The sequence below is a fragment of the Populus euphratica genome, unplaced genomic scaffold, assembly GCF_000495115.2.
Source record: "Populus euphratica unplaced genomic scaffold, PopEup_1.0 scaffold3.1, whole genome shotgun sequence".
Taxonomy (NCBI): Eukaryota; Viridiplantae; Streptophyta; class Magnoliopsida; order Malpighiales; family Salicaceae; genus Populus; species Populus euphratica.
In genome coordinates this window covers 4,137,206-4,155,184 of record NW_011499847.1, presented here as the reverse complement: position 1 = coordinate 4,155,184, position 17,979 = coordinate 4,137,206, and the positions used below count along the sequence as shown (strand labels likewise).

The window sequence follows — 17,979 nt, the reverse complement described above, 5'->3', positions numbered from 1 at the left end:
TTTGAAACAAAGAACTAATTACTGCATTAGTTGTCTAGTCAGGTCCTAGCTTCTTTATTTTCAGTCAGTCATCGAAAGGACCCGCTAATGTTGTCTTTGGTCCCTTTACTTTTAATTTTGTTTTTATTGGATCATTTAATCGTTCTTATCTTAATATCATCCCTTAATCTATATTTCCTTAACAATTTTTTTCTGCTGGACAGGGGAATTCATTCTACTTAGCACATGTTAATATTGGATAGCATTTATTGTCTCATAATATTTTTTTAAAACTAAAATCACCGACGTGTACTATATATTATCTTAAGTTATTTTTTTTTTTGTTTATTTTGTGATAATATGATCTTTATGTAAAAAAAAATTTCACAATGACACCGTGATAGTATGATCTTCGTTTCATTAAAGGGTATTTTTTTTTCTTTTTATAACATTTTTGAAATACTAGCAATGATATTTTTTTTTAAGAAAATAGAAAAAAAATACAGGATGCACAATCTCCAGAGAGAGAAGGTAAATAAGATCAAAGCTCTGGTAACAATATTTTTAATATTGTTTAAAAGATACTAGCAAGATAAATTTAATAACATTAACAATAATCATAAATAATGAGCTAAAATGGACCTAAAATGCTGCCTAAAAGTAACACTTTCCAGCTTTGTTATTTTAAAAAGTAATATGCGATAAGTGTTAAATAGTGTTTGGTATTATAATAATAATTATTTTTAATGTATTTTTTATTTGAAAATATAAAAAATTAATATATTTTGAATTTTTAAAATTTAATTTCAACATTAGTATATTAAAATATTTAAAAACATAAAAAAATATAATTTTTGAACAGATAATTAATTAAAAAAAACATGGCCACAATAACAAAGCAGTTCCTTAATTTTTTGTTCCCATTTTTAGTTCGTGTTTTTTTTAACCAGTGCTGATTGTTTTTTTAGAAGCGGGCGTTAACCTTTTGAAAGATTTTGCAAACGTTGACTGTTCTTACAATCTAAGCCCAGATGAACTTTGTACCAAGATCTCACTTTGTGATGCCCTTATTGTACGTAGTGGAACTAAAGTCAGTCGTGAAGTTTTTGAATCTTCTGGTGGTAGATTAAAGGTTGTTGGTAGAGCTGGTGTTGGTATTGATAATGTTGATCTTGCTGCCGCAACTGAACATGGATGTTTGGTTGTCAATGCTCCTACTGCCAATACTATTGCTGCTGCTGAACATGGAATTGCTTTGTTGGCTGCTATGGCGAGAAATGTTGCTCAGGCTGATGCCTCTGTTAAAGCTGGTAATCAATTGCTTGCATTTTCTTTATTTTTTGTGTTTGATTGAGTTTGTTGAGTGGTTAAAGGTTTTAAAAAATATGGGGTTTGATTAAAAAGCTGGGATTTTGGATAGTTTGGTTAGTAAAAGTACATTCTTTCTGAAGCGATGCTGTTTTTAGGTGCTCTCGGTTAAGGGTGGATCTGGGATTTTTATGCTTTGTTTTTTCCTTTTCCTTATTTTTTCTTGGTGAGATCTGGTTTGCATGTGGTTTTTTATATGCTTAAGAGATTTATTACGGATACTTTAGTCTTTTAAAAGATCAAATAAGCTGATGATTCAAAACATACTTAACATGCAAGCAACTGAAGATGTTTATTTTACATATCCAGGAAAGATAGTGTTGTGGTGGGTTTATGAAGGGTTTAAGGATAATGAGTTCTAGAGAAACATGTAAATTCTGTTTGTTGTCATCCAAATTTCAAAGGAAGATTCGAGCAAAAACATGGATATAAGTCAGGCAGCTGTTTCTTTTTTAGTATATAACTTTAAATAACGGTCAAGGAAAGTTATGGTTAAACTATGTCCTTTTGACTGCACAGCATCTTTTCTTAATGGCCATGACAAGTTTATGGTTAAGTGGATATATTAAATGGACATCATAAGATTACAATTATGGAGTTTTTCCATGAATGCTATTATTTGCTTCTGGTCCAAATTTTGTTAATTCGTATCAACTTTTTCAACGGGACACTTGGAATTGATATACTGTCTAGAAGCACTTATTTCAAATGTTTCTTGATTAACGTAGGAAAGTGGCAGAGGAACAAATATGTGGGCGTGTCACTTGTTGGGAAAACGCTTGCTGTCATGGGATTTGGAAAGGTTGGATCAGAAGTTGCTAGGCGTGCTAAGGGGCTTGGCATGCATGTGATTGCTCATGATCCATATGCTCCAGCAGATCGTGCTCGGGCAATCGGTGTGGAGCTTGTGAGCTTTGATGAAGCCATAGCAACTGCAGATTTCATCTCCTTGCACATGCCACTTACTCCTGCTACAGCAAAGATACTCAATGATGAGACTTTTGTGAAGATGAAGAAAGGAGTTAGAATTGTCAATGTTGCTCGTGGAGGAGTGATTGATGAAGATGCCCTGGTAAGGGCTTTGGATGCTGGGATCGTTGCTCAGGCAGCGCTTGATGTTTTCACTGTGGAGCCTCCACCACAAGACAGCAAGTTGGTGCAGCATGAGAGGGTCACTGTGACCCCACATCTTGGTGCTAGTACTATGGAAGCTCAGGTGTGTTTACCGGTCATATAACAACAACCATATTGCTTTTTTCCTTTACCATGGTATGAAACAAAATTCCTGTTTAATGTGCAGGAAGGGGTTGCTATTGAAATAGCAGAAGCTGTAGTCGGAGCCTTGAAAGGGGAGCTTGCTTCCACTGCAGTCAATGCACCAATGGTGCCTGCTGAGGTATTATTACAAACTTAGGTCATCTTTAATTCAATTCACTGTTTAATTCATACATCTTTTCTGGTCATGAGAAATTAAGGGACACAATCTTTTCCCTTGCCATTGCTTTTACTCCCTTGCAGGTTCTGGCTGAGCTGAAACCATTTGTTGAGCTTGCTGAGAAACTTGGGAGACTGGCTGTCCAGCTTGTGTCAGGTGGGAGTGGTGTGAAAGATGTGAAAGTGACTTATGCTTCTGCTAGGGCTCCTGATGACCTTGACACCAGGGTGCTCCGTGCCATGATTACCAAGGGTCTGATTGAGCCCATATCCAGTGTTTTTGTGAACTTGGTTAATGCTGATTTCAGCGCTAAACAGAGGGGACTAAGAATAAGTGAAGAACGCATTCTTCTAGATGGTTCACCTGAGAGTCCACTTGACTTTATCCAGGTCCAAATCGCCAATGTGGAATCAAAATTCGCCAGTGCCATATCTGAGAATGGGGAGATTAAGGTCGAGGGACGAGTGAAGGATGGAATTCCCCATTTGACCAAGGTCGGATCTTTTGAGGTGGATGTGAGCTTGGAAGGTAGCATTATACTATGCCGACAAGTTGATCAGCCAGGTATGATTGGCAAGGTTGGAAGCGTGTTGGGAGTAGAGAATGTCAATGTCAGCTTCATGAGTGTTGGAAGGATTGCTCCACGAAAGCAAGCTGTCATGGCAATTGGAGTTGATGAGCAACCCAGCAAAGAAACTTTGAAAAAGATAGGTGATATCCCGGCCGTTGAAGAGTTCGTTTTCCTCAAGTTATAGGGTGGCTATGTCATTTTGCTACATTTTTTTTTTATAGTAATTCTATTCAAAGGGGTAGCAAAACTTCATTCTAGTGGCCGATTTTGATGAGTGTTAGCTAGTAGGGCGCTTAGGGGAGGGGAAAGAATAATCAGAGGTTTAAGACTGAGATTGTGAATGTACTTTATCGAGGCAAGCATGCCTCTTAATTCAGCTATCTTTTCATCTTGAATGTCCTCGTGGATGAAATAGTTTCTTAAATGTTTTATTGATTCTTGTGCATTTTATGTCTCGCTTATTTCTCATTTTAGATTTGCGGTTTGCCTCTCGACAATGTTTGCCCCATAATTAATACTCGCATGGGACCACTGTATTTCTGATCTGTGATATTATCAGTCATTTGAACGGTTTTATCTTTGTTTGTTTCTTAATATTATTTTAGCATGAAGTTATTTGGATTTTAATAGGTTGATATTAAAAAATAAAAAAAATATTATTTTAATATATTTCAAAATAAAAAATTAAGAGATTGACATGCACGGATACCCTCAAACAGAATTTTAACAACATTGTTCGGTTTAATCTGTGAAAAAAAAATCCAAACTTAATTAATCGGTTAAAATTTAATTATAATTTTTGTGATGAAAAGCTATTGTTTTGACCTTTTTTTAATAAAGAAATTTAAATGATATCACATGCTCAGTGTGATCTAATCGTTGTTCTAAAGAACAAAAGATGTTTTTGGCTTCTACCAGGTCGAAGGCAAGCATAATGTGATCCGTCGACGACATGTATCTAATGAAAACACAATTTATCGTATCTAATTCATATTCGCTCGTTCAAGTGCTCAGAACTGTTTAACATCAGGGAACCCATTTGCATTCGGGTTTATCACCAGTTTAATCTGATGCGGAGGGCCACATCCCTTTAAAGCCAGTGAACCATCAGAGACCGAGTACTAGAGTTTATGAACCTGAGAGGGCAGGAAGCTCTGCTAGAGTTGTTGGTAGGGAGATGCTGAAGTTATGAATTGCTAAATAGGCAGCAATACCAGCAGCATAACCAGCAAAAGCAAAGCCACTCACCTGAAAGAAGATAACGAGTTCTTTTACTCAAAAGAAGAAAAATATGTTGACTAGGAATGTCATTCATCCGGAACATACCTTCCGCAGGTACCAAAAGAAGTCCACCTTTTCCATCCCCATAAAAGCAACTCCAGCGGCCGAGCCAATAACTAGCATGGAACCACCAGTTCCAGCACAAAATGCAACTAACTGCCAAAACTCATTATCTTGCGGGAAAGAGGAGAGATCGTACATTCCCATTGTTGCTGCAACCAGTGGAACATTGTCTATAATTGCTGATCCAACTCCTATTGCACTTGCAATCAGTTCAAAATTTGGAATATGTGCATCAAGGTAATTGGCTAGTTCACGAAGAAGCCCTGCTGCCTCCAGACTGCGAAAAAATATTATTCAAAATTATTATAACCAAGAAAACCATAACCCTCTACCTTCCAGTGGCACTATAGATTTTTCATATTAATGAAGAAGAAGAATACAAGTCACTAATCAAACTTAGAAAATTTATAGAAAGGTGGAACACTGTATGTGCAAAATGAAGAAGAATACAAGTCAGTAATCAAACTTAGAAACATCAGTCAAAAACCCAAGTCTTGACACGACACAAAATTCAAAGTAAAATTAACGAGGGAAAAATTCTAAGCACAAAGTACATACATGGAACCGGAAAATCCATACATTGTTTGCATGTATACCTGCTCACAGATAAAAGGATTCCAAGGAAGAAAAGGGCTCCTTGAGTGTCAATCCGCGATAAAGCCTGTGGTACTTTTAACCTTTGCCTTTCTGATTCACCATAATGAATAGCATCTGTGAGAATCCAAAGAACTCCAAGCCCAAGTAGCATACCCATGAAAGGAGGCAATCCGGTCAGGGCCTTGAACACAGGAACAAAAATTAAAGCTCCAATACCCACAGAGAAAACAAGCTGTCCCCGAGGAGCCATCTGCTCAGATGCCAAAACATTCGGCAAGTCCTGTCCCTTTCCGTTAACTTCACTGAATGGAACATCAGAAACACATTTCAGTCATCCACAATATGTGAAGTTCAACTAAATCTTTCAGAGCTCTAATTCTTATTTTTCTCTAATGCGTCAAGAAGAATAGTACCTGGTCAGGGACAATAGAGACAGTGGGACAGCTAGAGAAACAGCAGAGGGTAAAATCAAACCCTGCAAGCAAAGGTGAAGTGTTTTTTAATTGATCTTGTTTAGTTAAATTTTCTCAAAGAACTGAGGCATGCCATTTCCAAGCTTTAAATTAACATGCATGTCAATCTATCAATTGTAACACAAATTCCAAGCGCTTCTCCTTTTATATGTAAATGTAATGTGAGGTTGGTTCAGGAAGAAAAAAAAAGTGTAAGATGAGATCGTATGAAAACATTTTTTCTCATCACAAGACCTTGTTGAGGTATCAAAATTATGTCCACCAGAAAGGAATAAAACTTATCCAGTCATTTTGATTTGACCCTCCAAGTTAACCAAGTCTATTTCATGGTAAATTATGTGTGCATTTGATGCATGATATATTTCCCTGCCAATGGTGCATGTTAGCCTATTTGCCACTGAATCCAACTCTATACTAGGGAAAATGAAAAAGACCTTCATGGTTGGCAATGTGGATATCTGCCCATGTATCCATAGCATGGTGGTTGTAACATCACCAATTGGAGTCCATGCACCACCAGCATTTGCTGCAATCACAACAACAGCTCCAAGAAGCCTGTAAGCAACCCATAGATATAAATGGAGCTCTACTTAGCTAAAGAAGTTTTCCAAGTTTAAAAAAGGAGGAATTCCCAAAAATAAAAGGCAGTTCAATGAAGTAAGAATGCAAACACAGCATTTTCCCCTCTATGGAAAGAAAAGGAATGGGAAGATCACTAGTACATTAAGATCCCAGCTTTTCTCGTTTAACTATATCATCTCAATAATCTATCAAGCAATGCCATTATGCAGATGCATTAGGGGCTTCTCTTCTTACTGGAAATGCTGAAAATCTATTTTCAGGTTCAGACAAATCAAGGTTCGACACCATTCTAGGATCATCCATGACTTTTCTTCACTCTCTTTCTTTTCCAGTTGGAATATCATCAAGTCACAGGGGAAAAAGGATCCACATAGCCAACCCCAACTAGTTTGGGATTTAGGCTCGGTTGTCTGTCTCTTCTTTATCCAAATTCTAAATCTAATGTAATGTTTCAAACTTATCCAAATTTCTACAACTTTTGATAAATTTTTCATACAAGAATCCTAATCATCCTAAATAGAATAGATTTTAAGGGAGTGTTACTCTCAGAAAATAGTTTGCTACTTTTTTTTTCCTGCACATCACATCTCTATTCTAAATTATTTCTCTGTAGAAAGATAAGTAAAAAACACATATGCCCAAAGAAAACAGTTCTCATTTTAATTATTGAACATGTTTTCATAATTAATTCATCTTCAGAAAATTTCCTATAAAATTGGAAAAATTGCCACAACTAAATGCATCCTAATTTTGTTAAGGTGGTGTTAAACATGGAAACATCCAGAACTTGCCTAAGTCGGTAAAAATCTAATAACATATTCAACAAATCATGGAAACTATATGAAACCAGGAATTTAAGTCAGGATTAGAGACTAATATCAAGCTATATTCTACAATATTCTCAATAAGAAGAGGATAAGTTCGTAAGAATTCCAGCACATACTTGCGGTATTCTGATGGAGGTACTAGTTTCCTCAATAAAGAAACCATGACAATAGTAGATGTCAGGTTGTCGAGGACTGAACTAAGGAAAAATGTCACAAAACCAACCTGCAAGATCCAACAATCACTGGTCACAAACAATTCATATGGAAACATGACCCAATAATTATGAGGCTAATAGAGAAATTTCAAGCAGAAAAATAATTAGAACTAAAAACTAATCATTTTAGACCAAAACTATTGGTCCTTCGAGTAACTACATAACAGAGGAGTAGACGCTGCCATAAATGGAATTTTTTTTTTATTTTTTGAATTGGTATATAACTGTAAGATATTGAACCACAAGAAAAAAATTATCATGCAACTAGCTGCCTCCTCATCGAATAATGTCTAATCTATCAAACATTTGAAACAAAGGACCTGTTAGCATGCCCATGACAGAAGAAATGCAACACTAACCACCCAAAGGAGAGTCCTTGGCTTTCGAGTGGTTATATTGTCTGTAACCAGCTTAAATCCTTGATGTGCATCAACTATCTCTACAATGGTCATTGCACCAAGCAGGAAAAATACTATTTCACTGACTTCTGCTGAAGCATGTGTCAGCTCTGAAACAGCTATATCAGGTGAAGGAGCCTGCACAAGATTATAATTACAAATATTTAATGAAGAAGGCATGCATTTCAGATTAAAAAAGGAACTTAAGTATAGAATCTAATTAAAAAAGGAACTTAAATATAGAAGCAAAATCAGTTTGGGTAAATAAGCGAAGAGTATGAATCTTACCCCAATGCTTCTTATTACCCATAAACTCACAGCCATCAATAATCCCACTCCACTTTTATTGAAGGCTAGAAACTCTTCAAAAATAATGCCTGCATATCCTATTCCAAAAAGCAATGCCATAGCAAGATCCTGTCTCAGCAAAATCATCAAGTAAACTACTAGCTTACCATTTTCATATAACCTTTCATAATATGTCTGGATGAAAATGTTGATAATTAAAAAACCTGTACACATGATAAAGATAAACCTGATTGGCAGCCACCCAAGAATGGTTGATTGCCACCGCCCCTGTTCCAGCTGCAGCAAAAATTGCAAGAGCTTTCACCAAATCAGTTTTTGGCTGGTAGTTGGCTTCAAAATCTCCGGAGCTTGTTTCATCAAGTGAGCACAAAGGGTCACATGATCCAGATATTTGTTCCAGCTCCTGATTACATGCTAAAGGGTCAATAACAAGCCTGACCAACAGCATTGAATGTGAAAAGATACCGATAAGTTATAACAGCGTTTTCAATAACAAAAACAATATTGATTCTTGTGTTACAAAAAAAAATAGATCCAGAGCAACAAATTAGACTACAATCAATATTTCAAGTACAAGAAAAGTCCATTGAACGTTTTCAATAAACTTTCCACTTGCCTGGCTACGAAGAAAGAGAAATCTGCAGACCGCATCCGCCTTTAAAGATATAAGCTAAAACGAGATCATTCATTATCCATTGCAAAATTCATTGTACGCGACAAAATTAACATATGAAGATAGCACTTCCCAGTAATAATGGCAGTCCCATATTAATAGATTAAACAAACATATTCACAAGAAATGCAAAACCTGGGCGGGAAAAAATGATAAATTTCGTTTTCCAGTAATCCGAGACCACTTCATTCACACAAAACCAAATTCACATACATAATATGCCAAAACCTAAAATTCCAATCCACCAGCTAGCAAAACAAGTAAAGAGGCCCTCATAAAAACTGAGACTTTAACGAAAATGAAACGTAAAAAAGAACCTGAAGCTGTTGATCAATGTTGACCTGTTGACCTTGTTGCTCATTTGAAGGATAAGAAGGTGGAGGTGATGATGACGACCCTTTAGCCTTGTTTTCAGCTCTAGCAAGTAGTTCATTACCAAGAGCTCTTGAACCTCTTAATTTACACAAAGATGAACCAAAACAAGACTTATAAGGTAGTGAAGATAGCGGGGTGGAAGATAGAGAATGGAATGATTGTTTCTTGAATCGGTTTGTTATGTGTAAGTGGTGTGTCCCATTTGAGAAGGATGCCATTAAAGCTATAGACTTTGAACAAGCTTTTGACGATTGGAGAAGGGAAGAGGTTGTGTTTGGCTCAGTTCAAAAGCTAATGATTGCCTGTTACATAGAGGGGAGAGATTTTGAGCTCTTTTTTTAAGATAATATGGAAACGAAATGGCTTGTTGACAGGATTCAATCACGGGAGTGGAAAATCCAATGAGGAGACATGCTGATACAACGACTTGTCGTTATTTGGATTTTTTTTTTCGTTGCAAGTGATTTTATTGTCCACAAGGAAAGGGCTTGCTTGGATTTACCAAGTAAAATAATTATTTAATAAAACTCCCTCATTCGTATTAATTACATTCTATATACTTTGAATTTGAATTCATGTTAAATTATCTTCGTTTCTAGTTTGATATGCTTAAAATTTTTATATTCATCTTATAACGTGATTTTTACGAGTTTTATAGATAACATAGTATTTGTTATTGAGATAATAATTGTTTTTTAAAGTATTTTTATATGGAGAAACACTATAGCAATCAACAATATTTAAAAAATAATTACAAAATCAAATTCTCAATTAGCTTAATATAAAAGAAATAATAAAAATAAAATAAAAAAATAAAATAAAATAATAAAAATAAAATTTCAAAATAAAAAAATTTTAAATTTTGGTATAAAATAACGTTGGGACTGAGTTAATCAATGCCAACTAAATCCTATAAAACTAAATGACATGAGATTTTTACTATAACTCTAAACAAATTATTATGAATTGCAATAATGAAATTTATTTGGGTATGATGTGTAATTAAAAAGAATATGAGAAGCATTTTAATATTGTCATGTTGTCTTTTCTATTGTTTATTTAATATATGTTCTGCACATTTTAACGAATAGACATTGTTTATGCCATAAGAGTTACTGATATATGTTCTGCACGTTTTAACGAATAGACATTGTTTATGCCATTAAAGAGGTGTGTAAAACTCATTCTAGTAGTAAAATTCGATCATTTATAGTCAAAATAGATACATAAATATGTCATCTTTCATATGATGTGATACATGTTAATATATTATAGTTGGATTAATATTAGTGATCGATTATTTGTGTTTTTTCTTTCTTTTTCAGTGATCGATTGTTTGTGTTTTTTCTTTCTTTTATCTTTTCTCATAACTAAAATGCACATTTATTCTATGTTTGTTTAGATTTGATATAGTTGCCAAACCCAAATATGTTGGGTATGGCTTGACCGCCGGGCCTAGGAGCTTATAAAAATAATAATAAAATAATTAAGATTTTTTATAAAAATTATAAAAATTAATTAAGATTTTTGTTTAGGATATTTTAATGATAATTTATATTTTTTTTATAAAAAATAACAAAAATATTTTAAAAAGTTAATTAAGATTTTATTGAGAATAATTTAATGATAGTTTAAATATTTTTTATAAAAAATAAAAAAGTAAAATTTTTGTTTAGAATAATTTAAAGATAATTAATTTTTGTTTATAAAAATAAATAAATAAAAATTTTAAAAATAAAGGTACTTCAAGGATAAATGAAACACTTTTTTATAAAAATAAAAAATTATAAAAAAAATTAACTAGACATAATTACTGGATTCAAGCTGTTAGGATGGTAAAATTGTTAAACTAAAAAAATCTACTAAAATTTTTAATATATTTTTTAAAAAAATATTGATCACTAGAGCGGGACAATATAATATTACACCGGCAAACTGTCTCATTCTTCCATGAGAATGGGTAACTAGAATATGAGAACTATACCAAGACGACATGCCGTTAAATTCTACAACGACAAACTTTGTCAATCCATGTTACACGTCTCACAAAAATGTCTGGTCATCTTCAACCGCCACTAAAAGTTAAAGAGGAGGATAGCAGCTTACTACAGGAAGTTAGGGTGGCGCGCTTCACAAATTTTCTCCTTCTCAAAATCACCACACCATGGCAGCACTAGCTCAAGTCTCTGCTTCTCTCGCCCTGTCCATTCACGGTACACTCTCCTTTCTCTGTGCTAGTCTTCAAGTTTGTTTATGTTGTATGAAATTTAATGTACTTTGTGAAATGTTGATGTTGCAGATATTAGTGCTGTTAGGCCATCAAGAACCCGCCTTCCCATTTCTCGACTACCCACTTCTAGTCTTGCACGAAATGGGACTGCTTTCGCTACTGGGTCTCCACTCTGTAAGGATTTCATTCGTTTCATGTCTCTTGTCATCTATTACCTGCTTAGCATTTGTTCCTTAATTTGCACCCTATTTTAGCTAGCTGTGTGTTCAAAGTTCCAGTCTTCTATCTTCATCATTTAGTATTAAAGGCAGCAATCTTTTATTTATTTTTATTGATGTCCATCGCAGTGAGTACAAAATGGGTTTTAAATTTAATTGGGCTAGAGATTGAAAAAAAAAAGAAAAAAGAAATTTAAAGACTACTCATGGAAGCACACTTGGTGTTATTGGTTTAGATTCACAGCTTTGTGGGAATTAACAGCCAGGTAGAGTTATCATTTTCTTGTGTTTGTGACCTGGTCAAGAAATTGGTGCTTTCTTGATATATTGCTTTTACCTGTATGTTCAAGATAATCTGAAATAATTCAACCAGTCAGCGAAATTATCCTGACATCCACAAGATGTGAGCTTTGAGCTTTAAATTGGAACGAACCTCAGTAGATGCAATGAGGTTTTTGTTGTGTTATCAAGGGTGAATGCGAAGTTAGTGGCTTTCTGAATTTACATCGTAATGTGGTCTGTTTTTGCCATTTTTCTTCTTGTGTTTTTTTTTTTTTTTTTGCCAAGAAGTCGTTCCACAAGAGTAGTTTATAACTTTTGATCGAACTGCTGAATGTACCAATGCAGTTCCAAATGTTCCTTTCTTATCCTTTATGTTATTGGCAACCAAAGAAACATTAAAAGTGTAGGGAACTAATACTCAATTTCTATTTTAGTGATATCAAGAACTTCTCGTCAGAAAAAGGCTGCAGGGAGAGCAACATTTGTTTCTGTAAAATGTGAGAGAAGTACCCAGGAGGGCAGCGGTGTGGATGTATGGATTGGACGGCTTGCAATGGTTGGCTTTGCTGGGGTCATTATTGTTGAAATCGCTACAGGAAAGGGACTTTTGGAGGTATGGCATGTATTAATTATGAGTTTCAATGTCTCGAAAAACAAAGGGCTTACTATCATTTTAAAAAAGCACTCAGTCCTCCTGTCAATAATTCATTTTGCAACACGGTATCAATACACTGTAATATGTAAGACTTCAAAACTTCTGACATGCAGCTTGTACTAAATTGTGATTGCCCATACTATATGATAATGATTCTACTTTGTTGATTAGACTATCAAACTTTGAAATAAAATGTATTTAGCGTTCCCTAATGTTATCCAATACTACTATTGCTCTAAACCAAGGAAATAACATCTTTTTGTGATCATGAAAGTTAAGTTAAAACACTGGCAGACTCTTCAGCAATGATGACCACAATTCCACACTGCAACTAGTAATTATGAATTGATTCCCATGCAATGGAGCTTGGCTTTTATCTTAGAGGTTTAGGCACTTGAGCCAAGAAAGTGCTTGATGCTACGTATGACCGATTGCAGTTATCAATTTTGGAGCCAATTTATTCAAGTGTGATTTAATTATTGATGGAATAATTGGTAATCGTGAACAATTGCTTATCAAATCCATGTCCATTTTGCTTTTGCAGAATTTTGGACTCACAGCCCCCTTGCCTACGGTGGCCTTGGCAGTAACAGGATTGATGGGTGTTTTGACAGCTGTGTTTATCTTCCAATCGGCCTCTGAGAATTGATTACACTTAGGTTGTTATTTTGTGTTTGTAAAGCTTGTGATTCTGAAGATATTGGTGTTACACTTTTTGTTCATTGGTTCCGATATTGCAATATTTGAAAATGTAGATGTCATGTCAATCTTTATTTGTTCAAAGCATTTTCATCCGAGATATTACGTTGTTTTTACTTTTAAGTTGAAAATAAGCTGGCTGGATATTATTTGATGGTATCAGATCAGCTTCCAGCTTCCATACAAGGGATATCTTGGACTGACCGAGTTACAAGGACAATTATATGATAATAAACGTGTTTTACTTGAAGAAGCACTGTTAATGCTTTTCAGAGGCTCTTTTATTCCATTCTTGTCCGCTGCAAACAGATGCGAATAGACATATTCTGTTCGGCATCCAGATGACAAGGAAATAGAATCTGAACAACCTCCACTCATCTCATATGGTTATTTCCTATGAAATGGCAGCAGCTACAGAGAAGAGCAACAAAGCAAATGAACTCCATTCCTTCTTCAGAATTTATTCGTTTTGCGTTTTTCATCCAAAATCCCTTGCCAGCTATTTACATAAGCATAAAAGATATCTCCTGCTATATTCTTTACTCTTCCATAAGTGCTTTTCATATTTCGTCATATCCTGTTCCATGCGTCTTCTATCATCATTGGAAGATCTCTTCCTCGGTGCAACAATTAAGCACTACTTTTTTCTACCTCGATACATCTGTGTTTCTTAGGTTTTAACTAACTTTAGTATGGGCGCAACCATATCCCGACTTGCAAGAAGATTCCTTCCGAGGACTGAAATTAGGATTGTCATGGTGGGGCTTGATGCATCTGGGAAAACAACCATTCTGTACAAACTAAAGCTGGGAGAAATTGTTCTTACGGTACCTACAATTGGTATCTATCCTTTAAACTCTCCCCTTTCCATGATGAAACTGGCTTGGATCTATCTTCCAATGGGTGTTTAATTCAATATCTTTCTTGGCTATCTCTCACAGTTGTCTATCCCTTCAAATGCTGCATATGCCTAGGCCGACCATAAGACTTGCGCTCCCAGCCAGAAAATCCAGCTGTTGATAATCTGCTCGTAATGCAGCCGGAAGCATAGTAGTATATACTAGATAGACAGCTCATGTTAGAAAACAGTATCCCCTTTGTTTAATACTTTAATCAGCTTTACAAAACAACTCATTCTTCAGTTCATGTTTCATTTATTCCTCGGACTTCCAACAAAATATAGCAGTGTTTTGAGGATCTTCTGTTAGCAGCTGCTTCTTTGTTTGACAGAATGATTCATTTTCTGATCTCTTGATGTATAGTATGGTTTTCACTTTTGAGTTTGCTTAGTTTGTTTAGCATATATACCTATTTGCCTTGATTTGCTTTGGCACAGGTTTTAATGTGGAGACGGTGGTGTACAAAAATATAAGTCTCACCGTATGGGATGAAGGAGGACAGAAAAAGGTACAAGCTTAGTGCTATTTTATTAACTAAAGAAGAGAGTTTGCTGAATGTTTACTCGAGCAACTATAGTCTTTTTTGAATGATTTGCTGCAAAACAGATTCGGCCTCTATGGAGATACTACTTTCAGAATTCCCACGGACTCATCTATGTTGTGGACAGCAATGATAGGGGGAGAATTTCAGAAGCTCGCAATGAGCTACTTCGCATTTTATCTGATGTTAGTAATATCCATCTATCAAAAATTGAAGTTCCTTTTCTTGGGTGTTTTTGAGAGGCAAGGAAAGGATAATTGAGAAAATAAAAGGAGAACGAATGAACTAAAGATCCTGATCCTCAGAAATCCAAATGATTTTCACTTCCTATATATGCTACTCCTTTTCTGTGAGATTCTTCATATGCTGTGTAGTCTCGTACAATCTAAACGAGTGTGCACATTTTCTATTCATTTTGCAGATCGAACTGAAGTATGCCATCCTGCTTGTCTTTGCCAACAAGCAAGATGTTCCGAATGCTATGTCTGTTTCTGAGGTTGTTGATAAGTCTGGACTACCTCCTCTTAAACAGCGTCGCTGGCAAGTCAATGTGTCAAGTTCTTAGATTGGAGCTTGTCTCCTTTTCTCATTTCACTCATTTCTCCTTTGTCGTCGCATGCGTGCCAACAATTGCTCAGCTTGAAAGGCGGCAATTTGGATTACTTTCTGCAGATACATTCAAAGCTCTTCTGCCACTTCAGGACGTAGACTATACGAAGGTCTGGACTGGCTATCTAACAATATCTCTAACAAGGCAGCATAACATTAGAAATCATTCCCGATTTCTGCAGGAAAACTGAAGGGACGTTTAAGGTTGCAGCGTCATCTTCCTTGCCAAATCGGCTAGATCAGAATCATTGCACGTTCAGAGGGCGCTCAATAAGAATCTTGTAACATCCCCACCTATTTTGAGTTGCAATTTCAGAATCTCCTGTTTTTGACTCATCGGTTACAAAAGTAAGAGATGGCACGAGAATCTATCAAGGAAATGCATCCACAAATTAAAATCTGAATGCTCGGATGCATTTGTCTCATCGTTGCACTTCCAGCTGTAAAGTACTTATTCTGGGCATGATGGAGAAGGCTACAACAAATGGAAATGCATCCACAAATTACAAATTGTTAAGTTAAACGAGTTCAGAAATGGAGGTTCAATCCAGAGAGGGAGCATCCTATAGGACTGACCACTTGATTACAAGTTTCAACACAATTAAACATGCAGGGGCAGCGATAACCAAAAATTTTGAGTGATGGAATTTTCAGGATATGATATGGACATGACGACTCATCAAAATAGAAAATCAGAAATCCATAGACTGAGGCGTAGTCAAGGATTTCGACTTTTTCCCCTTTACTTTCTTCCCTCCATTTTTGTTCATCTTTTTCTTTGGTTTCTCCTCCGCAACAGGTTGTGTGCTCAGTAAGTGTTGATGAATGGATCCGAGGGGGTCTGCCTGGAAAGCCGGATGGTTAAGAACCATACTTAACTGTTTCCCTTCCTTCAATCTGATAGGAGAAAACCAGTTATCACACAGCTAAGATTCAATAAAGTTAACGTAAAGGTAAAGAAAACATCTCAATGAGATAGAGAGCAAGGAAATGAAGCGCACACATTAGTTTTTGCCTTGATTTAGAATTCAATTTAAACTCGGCAGCAGGTTTTGATTGCTGAGGAGGCTTCAACTCAGGGAGGAATTCTGTGAGGGTAGAGAGGTCATATGCTTTCAATTTCTTTTGTCGGCTTCGAAGCTTTTTCTTCTGAATGAACAGGAATTGTTTGTTTAGTTCATGATATATTAAGGCAGAAACTAATAAGAACCCAACAATAAAAATGAAGGAAGAACATTCCATAGTGAGGCAGGGACACCGAGCACCTATAAAAACTCCAATTGACATTTGCAGAAACATAGGTTTTCAATGCTGACTAATTTGCAAAGCCGCAAACACTAAATCAAGTTATACATTCCAATCAGTGCTCAAGAACAAAAACCCAAATAAAACAAGCACAAACATTTGTCAAACCTCTCAGGTTATAATTAGTAGTCCTCGATGAAAATAAGAGATCTACAATAAGTAGTAGTCCTCGATGAAAATAAGAGATCTAGAGACTGCCCCATCATTTAAAAACATCAAAAGGACATAATTGCAACTAATAAAAAGACGCACATGAAGAATCTTCTTCAGAACTCAAGCAACTGAAAAATTCCACTGATAAGCTATCTGAAACTATGTAATAGAGATACCATGGTTATATAGAATATTTCTGCGTATAATTTCTACGAATTCGGCAATTTACACAAGCATCAGAAGCACAATCTAGACTCGTGTAAATCCCATTATAAACAGGAAAAAACTATACTATTCTGAGACAACTAAAGTGAAAACAACAATCGGTTACCTTGGTAATAGATTTTTGAGCATTCAAAACAGCAACTGTATCTCTGACCTCTGCATTGAAAAGCAAATACAAGAAATATAATAGTGGATAGAGCTAGGAAAAAGATGAGGAACCATTAGTTAATTAAAAAGGAAAAAACAGAATTAACACTCACTGCTATAGAACTGAACCTTCTTCTCGAATTTACGGTCCGCTTTAGACGCAGCATCTTGTCTGCAAACATAAAATAAATAAATAAAATCAAAAGAACACCAGTCATTAATAAAAAGAAGAAGAAGAAGGATATCACGCACCTTGACTTTCCCATGGCTGAAGGTTCTAAGTTACAATTCGAGGATTGTTGAAGATATTATAAAGAACGCTAGAGAAAATTAATGTCTGCAAGCAAATTAAAGTTGTCTAGGGTTTTCTCGTTAAAAGGTTCTGTAAATCAGGAAAGCTTCTGTTCTCCCTCGTTTTGCAACTTAATTACACGGGTACTGTAGCAAGCGTGCGTGTACAGCTCACGCGCCCGTGCTCCTTTAACCAGCCGGTTTAGTAGTTTGGACTAGTAATTTGATCCAGCCCAGCCATGGGTTAAATTTAGCTCTCTGAAAAAAAGATAAAAAAACGTGGGCTGGATTTAGGATTTAGACCCAGCAAGCTTATAGTATATTTACTAAGGATATATTTGATAAAATACACTCTTACATCTTGATTATAATTGATTATAATTTTTATGTTTATTATGTTTTAATATATCTCTATAAATCCTTTTTTATATTAAAAAATTCAAAATTATCAGGGGATCTCCGTTGAGTTATTTATAGCCCCTCACACTTTGATTTTGTTTTTTTCTTTGCATTTTATATTTTTTTAGCTATATGCTTAATTTATTGACTATTATTGTTAAATATAAATATGTTTTTTTT

The 17,979-nt window shown here is 35.4% G+C and overlaps 4 protein-coding genes across 6 annotated transcripts in view; 2 read left to right on the top strand and 2 right to left on the bottom strand.

The window, feature by feature from the left end:
• The first annotated feature begins 626 nt into the window (after positions 1-626).
• On the top strand, positions 627-3,803 carry LOC105111307 (D-3-phosphoglycerate dehydrogenase 1, chloroplastic). Its single transcript, XM_011006621.1, has 5 exons — positions 627-639; positions 948-1,289; positions 2,076-2,563; positions 2,648-2,743; positions 2,866-3,803. The coding sequence occupies exons 1-5, from the start codon at positions 627-629 to the stop codon at positions 3,535-3,537; spliced, it is 1,611 nt and encodes a 536-aa protein (XP_011004923.1). The 3' UTR covers positions 3,538-3,803.
• Positions 3,804-4,202: 399 nt separating this feature from the next.
• On the bottom strand, positions 4,203-9,575 carry NHD1 (sodium:hydrogen antiporter 1). The gene is made up of 10 exons (XM_011002783.1): positions 9,089-9,575; positions 8,325-8,501; positions 8,078-8,206; positions 7,751-7,927; positions 7,293-7,399; positions 6,202-6,322; positions 5,708-5,769; positions 5,294-5,596; positions 4,680-4,974; positions 4,203-4,601 (listed from the first exon to the last, which is right to left on the bottom strand). Exons 1-10 carry the CDS (start codon positions 9,362-9,364, stop codon positions 4,482-4,484), a joined length of 1,767 nt encoding a protein of 588 aa, XP_011001085.1. The 5' UTR covers positions 9,365-9,575; the 3' UTR covers positions 4,203-4,481.
• Positions 9,576-11,160: 1,585 nt separating this feature from the next.
• Positions 11,161-15,589, top strand: LOC105111298 (ADP-ribosylation factor-like). Its single transcript, XM_011006609.1, has 8 exons — positions 11,161-11,359; positions 11,446-11,550; positions 12,311-12,489; positions 13,076-13,177; positions 13,905-14,070; positions 14,567-14,637; positions 14,736-14,855; positions 15,092-15,589. Exons 1-8 carry the CDS (start codon positions 11,311-11,313, stop codon positions 15,233-15,235), a joined length of 936 nt encoding a protein of 311 aa, XP_011004911.1. The 5' UTR covers positions 11,161-11,310; the 3' UTR covers positions 15,236-15,589.
• Positions 15,590-15,670: 81 nt separating this feature from the next.
• The window catches only part of LOC105108438 (ribosome biogenesis protein), a 5,742-nt gene continuing 3,433 nt past the window's right edge, over positions 15,671-17,979 (bottom strand). Inside the window, exons 2-6 of one of the 3 annotated variants that reach the window (XM_011002773.1) lie at positions 17,362-17,444; positions 17,223-17,281; positions 17,069-17,118; positions 16,283-16,428; positions 15,671-16,176 (exon numbers count right to left, since the gene is read on the bottom strand). In XM_011002773.1, coding sequence (XP_011001075.1) covers positions 15,972-16,176; positions 16,283-16,428; positions 17,069-17,118; positions 17,223-17,281; positions 17,362-17,375 — 474 coding nt within the window. In that variant the 5' untranslated portion in view covers positions 17,376-17,444 and the 3' untranslated portion in view covers positions 15,671-15,971. The other 2 variants (XM_011002761.1, XM_011002767.1) reach the window with 2 other exon arrangements.

What these genes read in the sequence shown, in the direction of transcription:
- NHD1 (XM_011002783.1), bottom strand. Translation starts at nt 9,364, where the DNA reads ATGGCATCCTTCTCAAATGGGACACACCACTTACACATAACAAACCGA. An exon ending in CTTGGGTGGCTGCCAATCAG is followed by an intron (nt 8,207 to 8,324) that starts GTTTATCTTTAT and finishes TTGCTGAGACAG; the next exon opens with GATCTTGCTATGGCATTGCT. An exon ending in CAAGGACTCTCCTTTGGGTG is followed by an intron (nt 7,400 to 7,750) that starts GTTAGTGTTGCA and finishes TGGATCTTGCAG; the next exon opens with GTTGGTTTTGTGACATTTTT.
- LOC105111298 (XM_011006609.1), top strand. Translation starts at nt 11,311, where the DNA reads ATGGCAGCACTAGCTCAAGTCTCTGCTTCTCTCGCCCTGTCCATTCAC. An exon ending in CGCTACTGGGTCTCCACTCT is followed by an intron (nt 11,551 to 12,310) that starts GTAAGGATTTCA and finishes TTTCTATTTTAG; the next exon opens with TGATATCAAGAACTTCTCGT. An exon ending in ATGAAGGAGGACAGAAAAAG is followed by an intron (nt 14,638 to 14,735) that starts GTACAAGCTTAG and finishes GCTGCAAAACAG; the next exon opens with ATTCGGCCTCTATGGAGATA.
- LOC105111307 (XM_011006621.1), top strand. An exon ending in TGATGCCTCTGTTAAAGCTG is followed by an intron (nt 1,290 to 2,075) that starts GTAATCAATTGC and finishes TGATTAACGTAG; the next exon opens with GAAAGTGGCAGAGGAACAAA. An exon ending in CTAGTACTATGGAAGCTCAG is followed by an intron (nt 2,564 to 2,647) that starts GTGTGTTTACCG and finishes TTTAATGTGCAG; the next exon opens with GAAGGGGTTGCTATTGAAAT.